This window comes from Pipra filicauda, unplaced genomic scaffold, assembly GCF_003945595.2.
Source record: "Pipra filicauda isolate LSUMZ 115617 unplaced genomic scaffold, ASM394559v2 scaffold10_size6260569_pilon, whole genome shotgun sequence".
Lineage (NCBI taxonomy): Eukaryota > Metazoa > Chordata > Aves > Passeriformes > Pipridae > Pipra > Pipra filicauda.
The window spans coordinates 5,767,479-5,785,585 of NW_024103541.1; the positions used below are offsets into that span (position 1 = coordinate 5,767,479).

General features: G+C 34.9%; 1 protein-coding gene across 7 annotated transcripts in view; it reads left to right on the forward strand.

Moving 5' to 3' along the window:
- The window catches only part of SLC35F5 (solute carrier family 35 member F5), a 31,624-nt gene extending 13,836 nt beyond the window's left edge, over nt 1-17,788 (forward strand). For all 7 annotated transcript variants that reach the window (XM_039382143.1, XM_027723565.2, XM_039382133.1 and 4 more), the window contains 10 exons: nt 582-772; nt 1,926-2,007; nt 2,781-2,868; nt 3,450-3,514; nt 3,869-3,973; nt 4,436-4,595; nt 6,063-6,153; nt 8,403-8,557; nt 9,010-9,098; nt 10,000-17,788. In XM_039382143.1, coding sequence (XP_039238077.1) covers nt 582-772; nt 1,926-2,007; nt 2,781-2,868; nt 3,450-3,514; nt 3,869-3,973; nt 4,436-4,595; nt 6,063-6,153; nt 8,403-8,557; nt 9,010-9,091 — 1,019 coding nt within the window. In that variant the 3' untranslated portion in view covers nt 9,092-9,098; nt 10,000-17,788. The remainder of the gene's footprint in view (nt 1-581; nt 773-1,925; nt 2,008-2,780; nt 2,869-3,449; nt 3,515-3,868; nt 3,974-4,435; nt 4,596-6,062; nt 6,154-8,402; nt 8,558-9,009; nt 9,099-9,999) is intronic.
- Nucleotides 17,789-18,107: the final 319 nt, after the last annotated feature.

The following is an 18,107-nucleotide window of genomic DNA, read 5'->3' on the forward strand; positions in this document are numbered from 1 at the left end:
AAAACTGTTGATACTTACAATACACTTATGAATAAGAGCTGATCCTGGTTAGCAAGATTAGTTAGAGGGTGGTTTTCAAAAGGGCAAGTGACTTTATGATCTCTGCTAAGCTTTGAGGTCTGTTGGACTCTCATCTTCTGAATGAAACATTATCCTTACAGTTAGGTGTAGTTGTGTGCAAGTTTGGGCTGTTTGGCTACTAAACAATTAATGAAAATCTTATGTGTAATATTTTATCAATATGGAATAATTCCTATCTAAAAATTTGTTGTTACCTTATGTTGAATTTTTTGACAGGGAGCAGAGATGATGCTTTTCAGTGAGGTTTTTGTGGGTGGACAACTGTACTGATTGAAAACAGTAATTGTGCTTTGTCTTATTAGTAGCTTCTTGAATAGCAAAATACTAGCGTTTAGTAAAAAATAATGGCACGTCTTCTATTTGGATAAAAACCTGTTATTTGTGTAGCATTGTAATCAATGCTGTATTGGAACATGATGGTTTTGTTTACATGTTGTGTCGGCTCAAGAAGTTTAATGATAATATGAAACTTTTTTCTTTCTTTTTTTTTCCTTCTCCAGCTCCCAAAAAGCCTCGTGTAAGGTTCAGTAATATTATGGAGATCCGACAGCTCCCATCAAGCCATGCATTGGAAGCCAAGTTGTCTCGCATGTCATATCCAACAGTTAAGGAGCAGGAATCAATATTAAAAACTGTAGGAAAACTCACTGCAACTCAAGTAGCAAAAATTAGCTTTTTCTTTTGCTTTGTGGTATGTTCTCCATTCTTTCAGAAACTTACACATAAATATAATTAAAACTTGTATAATATTAGTGAAAAAGTATTGAGGTGACTTGTATTCTTAAAGCCTTGTTTCATAAATGTAGTATAGGAAGTAAGGCTTTCCTGGTGCTGGACATGAAGGTGCAAGATTTCCTTATGAATCTGTTGGTTGCTGATATTTCTGCATCATGCCTCAGTTCTGGGGGGAGAGAGAGGTAACAGTGGCATGATTTTTGAGACAGTAAAAATGTAGAGAGCAGATCAGTGACACCTTTTCCAGAAGCAGCTTCACTGATACTGCCAAATAGGTTCTATGTAATGTGGACCCACCACGGCTTTTGCTCAGGAAGTACTGCTCTTTAAACATTATTATTATTACTGTCATCATCAATAATAATAACACTGCTGGAAAATGGTAATTTAATTTTTTCTAGGGTAGTGTTTTCATATTCAAAACAAATCCTGTTTATGCTGTTCAGGCTGTTACTGGCACGTATATGTATTTCTTCTTGGGCTGTATGAATATTTCCACTAAGACTAGAGAGTGGTTACTTCCCTCAGAATATATCTGAGATCTTATTAATGAGATCTCAATGAATAAATGAGTAAACACTTGCCATTTTATTCCTTTATGAGAGAAATAACAAATATTTTTTAGGTATTGAATATAAGTGATGCTTGCTTTTTACAGTAGAGATGTGTCCAGGGTTTTAAGTACTCTAAAAATTTAAACTCATTAGGCTGACTAATGTTCCATGCATTCCTGAAATTTCTTTGCAGCTCTTGCGCAGTTATCATCTGGAAGCACTTCCAAAACAAGTTAAAAGTACCTTTAGTTACTACAGAATAGCTATTATAATGTCATTTTAATTATTTTTAGGTTCTGAAGAATGTTATTTCATTATTAAACATGTACTTTTATATGGTTGGTTTGGGCTAGTTCTAAGTGCGCTGCTATCTTTTAATGTACTTTCCCCTTTAATAGAAGTTAGAAATCACTTTAAGGTAAAAATCATGTTCTGATTTTATTTTTGGATGACCAGTTGGGGGTTTTTTTGCTTTAAGTAGAATTTTATTGCGCTGAGCAACTTAAGCTCTGTTGCTGCTACTCATATAACACAATTATTTTTCTTTTTCCCCAGTGGTTCTTGGCAAATTTCTCTTACCAAGAAGCTCTGTCAGATACCCAAGTTGCCATAGTTAATATCTTGTCATCAACCTCTGGTAAGATTTATTTACACCACCAGATGTGCCTTCTAAGGCTGTTTATAACATAAAAATCTATTCGGCTACAATGGACTTGTGTAATGTTTTACCTGTGGTTTTGGCTTAAAGCCATTGAATATGTGCATTTAAGAAAGTCATTTTATATTTGCAGAGGTTTAGAGTACCTTCATGTTCTCCTACTTTTTGAGTTCGTGTGTGTATTTCTGCAGTTATGTCTGTGTATTAAAAAGATATTTTAAGACTGTAATAGCTCTAAAGGAAAGGTGGTATAACTGTTTATCAAAATAGATTCAGAGCAAAGCTTTCTCGCTAATGATTGTTTTTTAAAAAATGGGTTTAGAGGTAAAGAACTTAAACCACTTAAATATTATGCATATCATTTGCTTTACAGGTTTTATGCAAGGCTCTAATACAAGCTTTAGAGTATTTAAACTATGTGACAGTACATATTTGGAGAATTAACTTTTTTTGTTTTATAAAGTTAGTTTTAGAAACAGAATTATACAATCTGTCACTGACTTTTCTGACTTATTGCAGTTTATTTTGTTAGTATGGCTGGCCTTTTTCAGAACTGAGCATGTATTTGCTTATCTGAGGATTCACATCACAAGGTGTTAATTTTCATAACAGTTCTGACTAAAATGAAGGATGTTAAGAACACGTAGTTAAAACAAGTACATGAAATATAAAGAAGAAAATGTCTGTGCAGTTTTCTGAACAAACTGGTGGCAAAACATGATTTTATAAACTTCTCTTAATTTCTCTTGCAGGGCTTTTTACATTAATCTTAGCTGCAGTCTTTCCCAGTAACAGTGGAGATCGGTTTACCCTGTCCAAATTATTAGCTGTTATTTTAAGGTAAGATAATGGGACAGAACATTTGGTCAAAAATTGTCTGATACAGTGAGAGGACAACTATACCTTACTATACTTGTGGTATCTGTGACCATAAATTCTACACATCACTTTCTTAAAAATGCTCATTTTACAGATAAATTGAGCAAGTTGAATTAAATCTTTTTAAATACTTCATATCATGAACAGTTACCAAATCTCATTCTCCTGTAGGAAATTAAATTAACCAGGTTATTCTTGGAAATAAGTGAACTTATTTTCTTCTTGTTTAATTATTTTATTTTTGTGTAAATGGGGAAAAAGGAAGTGGTTTGACATTCAGTGTTGTCAGCCTGTTTCATTAAATGCCTGGTGTATTATTTTATTCTGGATGTTAAAAGCGGGGTTGGTTGGTTTGATTTTAGCTTAGGATCAGGCCTTAGCAATAGAGAACTCCTTTTGGCTTTCCAGAAGTGGGTTTTGATTAAATAAAAATGCCTAAAGATAGAACTGTATTTTTATGTTTTTCTTTCTTTTTTTTTTTCTGTATTTGTCAAAAAGTTCCTGGGTTTAAGAAGCCTTTTGCATTTCTTTTCTTTTACTAGCATTGGTGGTGTGGTACTTGTTAACCTTTCTGGATCTGAAAAATCTACTGGAAAAGATACAATAGGTATTTACTTATGGTTTTTAATCCTGGATCATGCAGTGATGAGTACCATCTTCTGACAGTACTAAGTAGTCATATAGCAAGCTCCATATTTCTTACTCATGTAACCTTCTACAATCTGGCTTTTTAGTTTGAACTTCTGAAACTTGTCATTTATGATAATTTTCCACCCTATGTATATAGCTTAATTGGGAAAGTATTTACATTTTTGAGCTCTACATTTTTCCATGCTTTTCATATATTAAGGGATTCTGTAATAAGCAGTTTCTGAGTGATGGTTTTGTAATAGATGTGTGTTTAGGGGAGTTGATCCTACTGTGCCTAACATGCTTAGCATGTCTTTTTCCATCTTTCCAGGTTCCCTGTGGTCTCTTGTAGGAGCAATGCTATATGCTGTGTACATAGTAATGATAAAAAGGAAAGTAGATAGAGAAGATAAACTTGACATACCAATGTTCTTTGGTAAGACTAAAAATAACTCTATTCAATGTTTTAATTCAATGTGTAATTAAATTGTTTGTTCTCAGGCACTGAACTGTGTATCAGGGGCTTAGAAAAACCAAGGAAGTAGAGAAAGCCTGTTATTCCTGTTAGGAGTACTTTAGGTACTGGTTGTGTGGATTGTTTCTTGCTTAAAGCCTTAACAATGAGTGGTAACACTACCTGTGGGAATGCAGACAGCCCCTTTGACTTAATGAAATTCTAAAATTTTATTTTATTTTCAATTTAAAACCTGTAAATATCTGATGCAATTTTTGTTTGTGAATTTCAGGTGAAGTTTCTTATATTCATTTCATTTGAAAGATTTAAAATGCTGCTTCATTGCTTGGGTTTTTTGTATGCATGTTGTCAGAGTTTAGATGAGATTTTGGTTATGTTGAAGGATATTCTTTGCGATTTACTTAAAACTGTTTTTATACTCAGGTTTTGTAGGGCTGTTCAATCTGTTGCTGCTGTGGCCAGGGTTCTTCCTGCTTCACTATACCGGGTTTGAAGCATTTGAGTTTCCCAACAAACTGATATGGATGTGCATTGTCATTAATGGCCTTATTGGAACAGTTCTGTCAGAGTTCCTCTGGCTGTGGTATGTACTACATACATTGAATATGATTCACATAAATTATCTTACCTGTGTTCTCACATGTCAAAATGTCAGATTGTCTGGGTAGGTGGTTTTGCTTTGTTTTTAAAATTTTTTCTGTCCATATATGCAGCTTAAGTTAGAGGATGTCACCCATCATGTCACAGTGTCCTGTTAGAAAGCTACAGCTAATTTTAAAAAGCAGGTGATGTGGTCTTGTAGTATTTATTAAAATCCTGTGTGCATAGCTCATTTTAGAATTGACATTTTGAGACAAAAACCCTTTGTGGTACAGAGTTGCTGTAGCAATAGGAGAGCATGAATTTCTGTTGTAACAGTTCTGTGACAGTACTGCAACAAAAGATGTAGGTGGAGTTCCATGAAAACCTTTTTGTTTTCTTTGGGGGTGGGGATTTTTTTTTTGTCTGTTTTTTATTTTTTTGGGTTTTTTTTCAGATTGAGTTTAAAGTTATTTAGGAAATCTAATCATGATAATTTTTGTTTATTGGCAAACTCTTACACCAGTCCTAATTATATATGCATTGTTCCTTTGAATTAAACTTGTTTATTGATGGAATATTTTTGTGATGTTAATGCCATCCTGTAAGATTACACTGCAGCTCAGTATCTAGTAAAAAGGTTTAAGTGCAATATTTTAATATAGGTGAAATAACAAACAAACAAAATTTCCCAAAACCCCAAACATTGGCTCTGGTCCCAAAATCAAGTATTAGGATGGGGTTAAGTACATGGGTGTGCACAGTCTTCTTTTTGTGCTATTACTCAGAATGATAATCCAGTTCCTTTTTCCTAGAGTTTTGGACTGGGACTAATTTCAGGGCTTGTGCTGACATCCTCCTTTTATCTGTCCAGTGTGCCACTAGTATGGTCCTCTTCACTTTCTTTGGAAGTAAATAATGCCATTTAACCTACTTGTTTACTCCACCCAGCCACATACTGCCAACTATTTAATGAAGGGATAGATATGACTCCTAATTTTAAGGGTTTTTTTAACCTGATGATAAGTTTTTATAGGTTTCTGTGCCATTTATTCATTTACAGTTTTCTGGTGGACAGGTTGGTTCTAATTCAGAAGCAGACAGTGCAGAGATACAGGAGTATTCTCTTGTGCTATAGAGAACCATGGTATAGAAGCAAAATGCAAATTTTTCTAGATGAAGTTAAAGAATGTGAAGTAGGGAATTTTCCATCATCTCAAAAGGTTTATATGGGAATTAAACCTCACCCCAGAAGACATCAATTGTCTAGTTAGGAATTGTAAGCAGTTTCACAGATGGAGTGTGGGCGCGTGAGCTTTAATTTTTGATTATTAAAACAAACAATGACTGTTAAGCTTGATCAAATGCCTTCCTCATTTGATGTGTTACTTTGTCTAAGTAAGACTTTTGTATTATAATTATTATTTATTATCATTATTATTTTATAACTTATTATTTCATTGTCTTTCAGGGGCTGCTTTCTTACCTCATCACTGATCGGCACACTTGCTCTAAGCCTTACAATACCTCTGTCCATCATAGCTGACATGTGCATGCAGAAGGTAATGTAATTCTACATTTTGAGCATTATTTCTTCAAATTAAATGGCCGTATTATCTTTATTGATGTATACAATGAGCAGTATTTTACTTCTGTCACCTGTTAATACTTGTTGAACTGCATTGTGATTGATGCTCTCTTGATATTGACAGTTACAGTAATTTTGCACTCGAGAGTGTGCTCTTGCACAAAATTGATTAAAGTGCAGCTTATATGAAAAGTACCCAAAGTCATCAGCAGTACCTGGCCAGATACATTACCTTGAAAAGGCACTTTTCAGAATTAAAGAACATCTGCAAATACAGCACACCTTAAATTCATACCTTTACAATTACAGAATTGTATGGACTGCTTATCTTGAAAATACTCAGTTAGTGACAAACCCAAAAACCTGCAGGTTTACCACAAAGGAATAAAGCAGCTACAAGAAGTTCTTTACTGAGATGATAAATCTCTATGTGAATTGGGGAGCAGTTTAGTCAGGTAACAGTTTAGCTAAAAATGATATCAATAAAAATGGGCAAAACTGACCAAATGTAGAACTAACTACAATACTGCTGAAATTTTGAGTAGACTGGTGGCCTTGCTCTGCCAGCTGCTGCTTGGTTACACTGCTTTGATGCTCATGACTCCTGTAGCAAATGCAATTGCTGTTTATTTTTAAGGTCTGTGCAAATAGAAGTGTGAAAGTATGAGAAGAGAAAATTGTTGCCTGTGCCTGGAACATGGCTTAACTTGAGCATTCTCTGAGTAGGGTCTTCCCCAGAGCAAGTGGAGTTTGTGCATTGTCTGTGGTGGTTCAATTTGTGACTTGATTTCAGTCATCACATTTGAGGTTTTCCTTTTGAGGCTTGTACTTGTTTGCATGGTACAAGAAATTAGTCAAGTAGAATTTGAGGTTTTTTGCAGAAGTGCATTTGTGCAAGTGTGTCTCTGTTATACGAACATCAAAATATCCCAAGCCAAGCCCCACGCTTGCTGAAGTCTCTGGTGTCCAAATTGGGCTCATAGAAATTTAAGCTTCGAGCTGCTCCCTTAGTGCCTCTGGCCAACCTTGTCTTTACTTAAAAGGAACCTACACAAGAATGCCACTGTCATGACTAATAATGTAAAGATTGAAATAGTAATATATCCAGTATGACTGTCAAATGGTGTGGTAGTTATACAGTGTGCATAATTGCTGACTTTCTGGATGTTGTTCTGTAATAATCTAGCATAAATTACAACTAAGTTTTTGATGACTAATTAAATATTCCTTTTGGTAATTTACATGTTTCTGAATTTCTGTTAGAAATCACTTAGAAAACACAAGACTTAACAATTGCAGTTTATTAGAATTTTGAGGGTGATAATCAATGTTGGGTGCCAGATTTTCTCCAAATTCTTCAATTTTGGATATTTTCTCCACACGAGGGTGCTGTGCCCACAGTTTATGGCTCTGTCATCCTGAAAGGCAGGTCCCAGGCAGATTGTGCTCTTCATTTGGAATTGTAGAACCATGCAATGGTTTGGGTTGGAAGGGACACCTTCCACTAGACCAGGTTGCTCAGAGCCCAGTCCAACTTTGCCTTGGACACTTCTAGGAATGGGGCAACCACAGCTTCTCTGGGCACCCTGTGCCAGGGCCTCACCATGCTGTAACCTCCTATAATTTTAAGTTTTACACAGTATCAGAAGGCTGCTACTGAGTGTAGTAATAGATCGATAAAAGTAGCAGTATAGATACAAGTAGAATTTAGTTTAAATTGGGCAAAAAATGTGCCCTGCCTTTTTTTTTAATTAAAAAGAAAATTACTGTAAATTTCAAGTAGCAGAGTCTTCTTATGTGCATTGAATTCAGCAGTTACTGGTCAGTGACAGTATATTCATAGTGAATAGACAGGTGCACAAATCTTTCAGGTGAGATCTCTTATTCAGGATTTCTGAAGCGTCTAGTTTCTCCTTGGTACCAGAGAAACAGCTAAAAACCTAAAAATGAGACTCTTTGGAAATAGGAGTCTTCATTCACCTCACAATGCAAACAACGTGTTCCATTGTAAAGAAAGGATCAGTGGAAAAAGATATTAGCAGAAACAGTGGCTATAGAAATTGTACCAAATAACTCACCCAGTGTAAAATAACTCAAACTGCATCTCAAACTTACAATAATAATCTCAAACTTGCAATAATAATTATCCTAAATATGCAGCATGTCCTTTTTTTTTTTTTTTTTTAAACTGTTGAGTGAACGATGTTTGTGTTTTAATTCCAGGTGCAGTTTTCCTGGTTATTTTTTGCAGGGGCAGTACCTGTATTTTTTTCTTTTTTCATTGCAACCCTCTTATGTCACTATAACAACTGGGATCCGGTGATGGTGGGAATCAGAAGAGTTTTTGCCTTTATCTGTAGAAAACATCGAATTCAGAGGTAGGACAGTCACAAAGTATTATCCTATCTCTTCTCCAGCCTTTCCATTAACCTATATTTTTTATAAGCTGCAGTACTCATACTCTATTTATTTTCAGCTGATTTTATATTCAGCAGTACTGATTTCTTAATAGTAGTAGTTGCCAATCCATTTATTAACCTCTGCAATGCTCAGAAAATGGAAAGATGTGAAGTCTTTTTACCTTTTAAAAGAAATTTCCTAGTGGCTATCACAGTTTTTCCCCTTAATGCCTCTATGTTAATTGCTGTACCCAGAACATGCAGTGAAAATTGTGCAAACTTAAGTGTACTTGATGAACTTAAGGGGTCTTTGCATGTTTTTGATGGCTGCAGTTCAAACAACTAGTGTATTTAGTTTGTTACTTTCGCTTCATAACAACCAACTTAATATTACTGTGTTACTTTAAATAAATAAATTTGTTTCTTTTAAGAATACCAGAAGAAAGTGAGCAGTGTGAAAGCCTCATTCCTATGCATAGTGTTTCACAAGATGGAGAAAGTTGCTGTTCATAGGCAAAAGGTATGCTTAAAAACCTCAAACAATACACAGAAAGGTGAGGATTGGTTTCCATGGTGGCATTTGTGTTATGCAAGGACACATTTTTAAAAAGCATACAGTTAGTCTTGTCCTGTATTGATGGACAGAGTTTTGAAGTGTGTCGTCAAAATTACTATTCATTGCCAAGCATTATTCTCACATTGATACAGTTTTTGGTTAATGGTTTTGAAATGTGAAGTAGTTTTTAATTAAAATGTTCATATAAAATTGGACATGAGTCAACAAACCAGAAGCAGCACACAACTTCTTGACATGGATTATGTGTGTGGAAGAGAGCTGAAGTAATTATTTCACTCCTTAATGCTGTTGGGGTCTCCGTTTGGGTTACTGCAATTCATGAAAAACACCAACCATTTAAGGAAGTTCAGAGAACTTTATCATTATGGGTCCAGAAAATGGAAGGGAGCCCTTGTGGTTGTAGTTGACAAGAATTAAGTTTTTAAATTCCATTAAATATTAGGGCAAGTATTTCTCATGATAACCATAGGGAGACTGGACTAGAAAAGCTAAAGAGTTTGCAAAATATCCCTCTCTAAGAGGGGGTTACGTAAACATCTGAAAGGAACATTACATGGTCAGTACAGACATAGTTTAGGACTCTCCTAGCCTTGTGCATCAGGGCTTTAGTTTTCAAATAATGCATGCAGAATTACATGAGAAGTATATTTTTATTTTCTAATATTGCTTAAATCGAATAAAGAAATTGAAAACATTCTAACCAAAACAGTAATTGTGATGTCTTAAGCTTAAGACATGGAGTTATTTCTTTTATTAGTAAGATGGAAACAAATATACATGGTGATTCTTTTTTTGAAATCATGACTTATGTACCCTGATAATTTTTTCTTTTTCTTCTTCTTAGTTTAAAAATGGAATGATGCCCAGCGAAGAGACAATCTTCTGGAAAAGTCCCTAAGGAGTCATGTTTCAGTGCCTATTCTGAATTTGTAGTAAAAATAAGAAGTTTCAGTTCTTTTGAAACTCTAAACTTTTCCTCTTTCTTGCTTTCATCTGATTTTATAAATGAACAAAGTTACTCTATGCCTATCACCATAGGGAGTCTTAGTCCATCTGAGCAACCAACCTGCCTTATAACACTTGAGCTGGTGACATTACTTGACAAAATCAAGAAAGCAAATGCTGTTAAGTGATTTCTTTCTTTTTTTAACTCATGATTTTGTTAAATGCTGGACAATATTGTTTTTAAAAGATACTTTCAAGTGAGTTATGTAAATAAGTTTGCAGGTCATCAAATCTTACAGGCTTTCAGAGGAAAAGCTTAATAGATACATTACCTGTAGTAGGTACAAATTAAATTTTTTTATGTTGTATAAACTATTTGCATATTAATAGAGGAAAACAGAAAAAATAATTTATTAAGTGCATTCTTATGATTATTGAGGCAGGATCTTTGTACGGTCCTGGAACACTACAGACATGTTGTCTTAGGCCATTTTGAGAAGCCTTGTAATGGCAGTGGGTGCCGATGTTTAAAAATCTTGCTGCCCAACAATCTGGAATGCTTGAAATTTCAGTGAATGGGGAAATATTTCTATTTACAATACGTTTGGGTGTCCATTCTCAAAATCAGTGTTTGTTTTAAGCAGACTGATTCTGTAACCCATTCTTACTCCCAGTTACCTCACAGACGTGAAAATTTTCACGTATGTAGATGCCAAGTTGCAAAAGAGGTCAAATTAATTGAGGAAAGTTTTCAGTCAGTGGGTTGGCTGCTAGCAATCTGAAAGGTAAAGGTGTTTGCATTGATTTTTCTTTTCCCCTAGTTGTATTAATAAATTTATTCTAAAACTGGTAATTTTCCTTATAACCTATATCTTCCTTCCACTGCAGTGTTTCTATCCTCTTTAATTCTGAGAAGCTATTATAATTATATTCAGGAATATTTGAAATTAATCAGTGCCATTTTCCAACTTCTGACCTATAAGACAGATCAAAGTTAATTTTGGCTTTTGATGGATTTTATTTTTATATAATGAATGTCGGATGGATTTTTAGCCAGCAGTATTCTCTTCCACATAACAAGGTAGGGTAATGTGGGGTATTTCTACTGTCCTTCCACACAAATACAGAAGGATGATATAGCAGAAATGCCTTTTCATGTTTTGGCACTCAGTAATGATCATTCCAAAAGAAATTTTGGTCTTTTGGTGATAAAACTACTATATGAGAGAGAATGCAGGAAAGCAATATGCTTAGCTGTACATTTATAGAAGAATTCTAGCCAGCAGCTAGAATTTAAGAGAAAGAAGAAAAAATGGACCTGGGTGCTATTCTGTTCAAATATTTTACCTTTATCATTTTTTTCCTTCCCATTTTTAATACTGGATTGCACTAAAGGTTTTGGTGATCTGAAGCTTCTTTTTAAGATGAGATAGTAAGTCTTTCTCCGGACACTAAAATAGGAATTTAAAAAACCTCCAAACCAACCAAAACAAAATCACAAACCCAAACCAGACAAAATGTTTATTCAATTTATGTAGACATTTTGAAAAATTCCACATTTAAATTTCCAAACTCCACAAATAGAGGGGTTGAAAATACAGTATGTTGAAGTAATTTTACTTTGGTAGTATTTTCAGGGATTTTTTCATAAGTGGAGTTTCCTTAGGTTTTTTGATTTTTTTGTTTGTTTGGTTTTGGGGTTTTTTTAAATTATGACAAGTTACAGGATGTTAGCTTCAACTTTTTTCCTAGAAGTAATGTTAATGCCTACTCACAATAAAAAGATAATGTCTGTTTTCAATTAATGAAATGTTTCAATAAGATCCTGACAAATATGTAATACCAGGTATTAACTCTAAATTTGGATCAATTGGCACTTGTGGAATCAGTGAACTAAGCCTGGGGAAACTGAGTTTGCTTTCAGATGGGCAATGACAGTATTTTTAGCAAAATTTTCTATTACTGTTCTTTGAAATTGGCCATACCAATAGAATTGGAGCTGCAATGTAAAATGGGCAGTTGCTGTTCATATTTGCCCTTATGTTCATGGTTTAAAGTAAAAGATCATCATAATCCCCCACATATATGACTGCTGTTAATTTGCATTATTCATGAGTTTGAGAGGTTAAAAAAATAAGTACTAAGAGAATATTATTCTGTCTCTGACCCCAGGAATGTTGAAGAGCGTTCAGTAAACTCAGTCAGGGCCTTCCCACTGTTCTTGTTTTTAACAAAAATGTGCTAATTTTTTTTATAAGATACAAGATATTTTCATCTCATGGCACTAAGTAGCTTAAGCAGTGTTTTTGCATTACATTACAGTTCTTTAAAGAGTAAGAACAAAGCAAACTGTCCTTCCTGAAAGGATTTTTAAACAGTGGTGCCCCTGTAGTTACAAGAAACGTGTTACGGTTTTGATTATGGAAGCTATGACATATAACATTGTTCCTGCATTTAATAGAATGTGATGATGTTTTTTCTATAAAATCTTGTGATTTTTAGTACAATAATATTTTATAAATATACTGTCTAATTGGAAATGTAAATTGCTTGACTCTCTAATGGGTGCTTGGTAAATGCACAAGAGATTTAGCTTTGATTCTCAGGTACCTCTGACGAAATGGAGACGTGCTGGGTTTTTCTTCCTCATCACACAACTGGAATGTGAAGGAGCTCTCTCATCAATGCTTTACCTCTCTGTGCTGGTGTAAATTGTCATTGCTCTTACTGTTTCAATTTGGGAATGTCTTTATCCTGACATATTTCTTGTAGGAACCACATACACTTCAAAAAAACAACAATTTTTTCTATGTCTAGCATTTCTTTGATTACCATTAGCAACAGTGATTTCCCATATCTGCAAGATGGAAAATGAATACCATGTGTTGCTCTGTCAAACAGTTTAACTAATTCCTGTAATCATTTGAAATAACCAACAATTCTTCTGTGTGTACAGTTAAGGTTTTGGAGCTGTTTGGTTTTTATATATGAAGGAAATACTGATAATTTGCCAAATGCTACAGAGCATGCCTTTGGTGAGTCTATTTGATACACAGTGTGCTGCAGTTCAGGACAAAGGAGAAAAAGAATTTCAGTTTCTCTGGCCACTTTGTGTTAGGTTTCAGTCATGCTGAAAATGTGTTCTCTACAAGCTGTAGATGTAATGTTAATTCACCAGTGGACTGAGAGAGATGCCACATTGGTACTTAGCAATTACTTGCAAAGTCTGGGGCACATGAATGCTGCTGGAGGCACCAAGGGCCTGATGTTCCCGTTTCCCAGTGTTCACTGCATCCTGCTTGTTGGCTTTTGGCCTATGGAAGTCCCTGTATGAGGGCAGGGGCTGTACTGTGTGGCTGGCCTGGCTTGCCATGGAGTTGGGCTGGAGTGGACTGCACACAAACTCAGAAGCAGGGTGGCTGAGGCACTCCTGGGTATCTCAGTGAGGTGTGGCAGATGCTGAGGTATTTTGTGGAAATAAGATGTTAATCAGGGGTGTTGTTTGAACCCTGGGGCTGCAGCTGATACTTGACCCAGTGTGCTGGTCTGTGTGTGTCAAACCTCCTTGGAACATACTAACAAAAATAGGGGATACTGCAAATCACTTTCCTTGGTGTGTGCTGCTGTAATTGTCATTCCTTTCGCAATGCTCCTTGTGCCTAGGTACTGCTATTCACAGCTATGATGGCTTTAAATAAGGTGGCAAAACGATTTCTTTGTAATTCTTGTTTCCATTTCTCTTGGTGTTGAATGTTATCGTTCCTATTCTCTCTTGAAAGATCTTACTATCTTAGGGAAATTAAGTTACTGAGCTACACTAAGCTATCAGAGGAGGGAGAAAACCAGTTTAATTTTGTTCATAGAGTGAATTTATGGACACATATTCAAATTTCATATGCAAACAGATAAGGCAGTGTTTGTAAATTAAGTTAAGAAGTGGCATGCTCAAAAAATCAAGAAACAAACTAATGTTAATATCATAATGTTGAGTTATATGGCTAACTATAGGATGGTGCTTCTAATCAGCTTTCTTATCTGGAACAAGTTTTGAGTTAGTTACCATTTCTGTTATGGCTATCATGTGTAATGCCTGCAATTTAATAGTTACGACTCCAGTAGCATTTCTGTGTTCACTCAAAAACAGTTGTTATGCATTATTTCCCCTATCTAATCCATTATTTCATTAATGCTGTATTTTGTTTTACATGATTATTGCAGGGCATGATTTCTCAGGGAAATGTGGATGATACCATACGTTGTGAGAGCCGATAACTAATTCCTGCTTTTAAAATTGCTACAAACATTTCTGAGTTTCACTCAAAACATTTCACATTGTGTAGCTTTCATGTTGAACTTCCTTTAGATTTATCAGGTAAATCGTGATGAGAATGTTAAGAACATTTAAAGGTGTCAATAAAATACACTCTGCCCAACATTTCTTACTGTTTGGAGAAACATCCGTTCTAATCCGATGTTGCAACATGTGTGGTTTTACTTTGTTGTCCTCTGCGCCATACAAATGAATAGTTACTCTGCTGATTTTGAAGATGCACTTCTGGCATGACAGTGACATTAACTTTCAGGGTTAGGCAATACCATAATAATAATCTGATTATGGAGTAGATCACCGGTATAAATCTCTAATATAAATATATTCATTTATATAATCAAATTTTTACTAAGTCTGTTCACTTTGGGGATTTTTTTGTTTGTTTTTCCAGTGAAGATACTTTGTCTAGACTGGGATTTGATCCAAAGCCCAAGAGAGTCATAGACAGCATTAATAAAGTAAAACTTTATTGAAAAGGAACTCTGCAGTCAGGCTGACCTTTATGCCTTTGCATTATTTCTATCTGCAGCGTATATTTGGAGTGGTTTGCTTTAAGACCTCGGTAATAAATGGAGGGATTTTAGTGCTGGTAAAAATGGTAAACACACTACTGTAACTGGTCACAAAAGATATATTCTGTATAGCCAGCAAGCAGCCTAATTATTTAGAAGGTGAATTTGTCTTACTACATGACTTTTGTTTGAAATCATCAGTGTGAGAAATGTTAACCTCTACACTTTGTTGTATACTTGTAGGAGAATTTTTTTGTCCATAGTGAGAACGTGTGATCATAGTCATCAGCCTTGAGCATCACCTTCCTCTTGATGATTTCTGCTTTGACATTTCCATTTACATGCCCTGTTGCATTCATTGCAAAGTGAATTTCCTCTCTAGGTAAAGCCAGTGTAATTACATTTTGACTATCCTAGTTCTCCGTGGTGTTAAAAATCTAACATAAAACATAAATCTGACATATAAATGTGACTACTCAGATATCTGTGTTCTCACTCTCCTCTGAGGTGAAGTGTTGCATCAGACCTTTTCTGGATATGCCTGCCATGATATGAAACACATCCAGAATTTCATCTGGCTTTCACTTCCTACTTCTAAAAAGCATAAAAGGCTTTTCTCTGAGGATTTTTGTAGAAAGCAGCTGTTTAGTTCTACAAGTGCAGAGTCCTTTAGGTGCATCTCTGTTTCTAAAGTTGCATCCAATGTTCCTTTTCTTTTATTAATGAACTTCTGTTTTTTCAGGGAGGGTGCACAAATTTTCTTTATATCCCACAGAAGAAATATAACCGGCTACTGGAATCGCCTCAGAAATAATAGTTCAGGGCTGTTCTGCACATATGCTCCTGATTTTTTTTCCACAATTTTTTTTATAAAACCCCAAACAAAACTTCACACTTATGAAGCTGGGGGAATTAGCCATTTAGCATAAAACTAATTTTATAATATGCAAATGACTGTCTTTTCATTGATGATATCCTTCGATATATTACAGCCCACAAATCTTCCTTGTCTGTGTAATAGGAGGTGATGCTTTTCTTCTACCTAAATCTGACCTTTTACATACTGATTAAGTTAGTTCCTCTACAAGAATGAGTAATTTCTCAAATATTTTAGAATCTTCTTTTTCTTCTAGGTAGAGAAACAGGGGGGGCTTTCCAGCCAAACAGTATCACTTTCCTGTTGGGTAAGGAAAAAAAAACCACGAAAATTAATACAAAAATCTTAATTGAAAATTAGAGAATCTTAGTAGGAAGCATATGGGATCAGCTGTAATATCATTGAGGTAATTTCCTGCATAGCCCAATTCCATATAGGAAGTGCTTAGGCAATGGTTTATTGGATTGATCTCTGGTTGATCTTGACCTAATATAAAAAGTGGATATTTTGAATAATCATTTCATATTGAAGCTAAATGCTTAAATTAAGCCCTGTGATTATAACAAAAAAAACAAACAAACGAACAAAAAAAAAAAGGCAGAAAAATTATATTTGGAGACTTAGGAGTTTCTTTTGTTTTTCTTTTTCTTGAAGTACATCCAAGCAGTTATAAAGGAATGCTTTGCTAATTGAAAGTCACGAGGCTGTTCACACAAAGCTATATGGAAAGCATAGCCAGTTGTTGGAGTTGACATTTTCTGAATGGGATTAGAGAAACGTAATAAGTATGAGGTACAACCTCAGCATTGTACAGCTGAAGGGGTAATGATTTAGAATCTATGTGAGGTCTCTTTGGAGTAGATATTAGTAAAGCAAAATTGTTTGTGAACCTTGATTTATGAAAACCCTGAAACTTATTGCGTTAAAAGATGCACAAAACCAGTAGCAGTTTTAATGTTTGTTTTGGCATTACATTTTGTACCAAGTTTCAGGGAATTCTCAATAACACTTTTAAAGCAGATGCTGCTTCAACTGAAGAAAACTTTTGTTTGCCTGAAGTCTGTACAGTTTCTTGATAATTCAGATGTTCAGAGGGCACAGAAAGTTCCAGTATATATCCTCTATGAAACGTCTTTATGCATCATCTTTTAACCATTTTCCTTAGCGAGACCAGAACGTGAATTACTGATGTATTGCATTTGCACTTAAAAACCTGATTTCAGAGTATGTTAAAAACCTTGATCTATTTTTGATAAAAAAAGAAATGTAGCATTTTAATCTGATTTCCATTTAATGGTAAGGATATTCATGCAGAGAAAAACATATAATGGAGGTTTGATGCAGTGATTTTTTAAGCCAAGAAAACAGCAGGATGGCAGTGGTAAATCTGAAATGAAGATGCATGTCTGCTCAGAAACTCTGGTTTCCTTCTGCCCTCTTTATATCAAATTGGTGTCTCCATTATTCCAGGATAGTACAGGTGAAGCAAGGACCAGAACTTTACCCTTTGTTCTTTAAAAGTGAATACTGGCTTTTGCCTGGAGTGTCTTTGTCCTGTCACTTCATTTTCTGAGGGGAAGTCAGTTAAATGAGAAATATAGAATAAGTATTTTTAATTAAAATCAGATTTAAGCTATTCATTATTTTGAAATCCTCTATATTAATAGAGATCTAGTGAATGGAAATTAAAGTCCTATATTGCAAATACTGAACAGTGCTTATATATTTTTAACAAGACCAATATATATATGAGTATTTAAAATGTGTGAAGGTAAAAATTGGATGATTTTTCTTGTGTTTGTAGGTTGAAATTAAAATTCTTAATACCCAGTACCAAAACCCTATAAAAGGGCTAATGAAAAGAAAATGTAATCTGATTAACAGCCTGTGTAATACAATCAATGTGTGATGTTTTTGTTCTGCATTATATTTATTATATGTAAGTAAACAATAAAGATTATAAATCTTATTTTCTTAACAGGAATTGGTATTTGGTTGGGGTTAATGCTGAATGTGTTTTATATAATCAGTTAAGAAAAAATGAATGGTCACTAAGGGTGGGCTTAAAAGTGAGTTTGGGGATGTCTCGTTTTACCTGAAGTCAGCCAGGATGCCAGAGGTTATAGTCTGGTCTCGTACCGGCCTGTGTGCTGGCTTTGACTGGGGTAGGGTTAGTTTTCTTCCCAGTGGCTGGTGTCGGCTGTGTTTTGTGTCTGTGCTGAACACAGTGATGACAACAGATGTTTTTGTGGCTGAGCAGGGCTTGCACAGAGCCAAGGCCTTTTCTG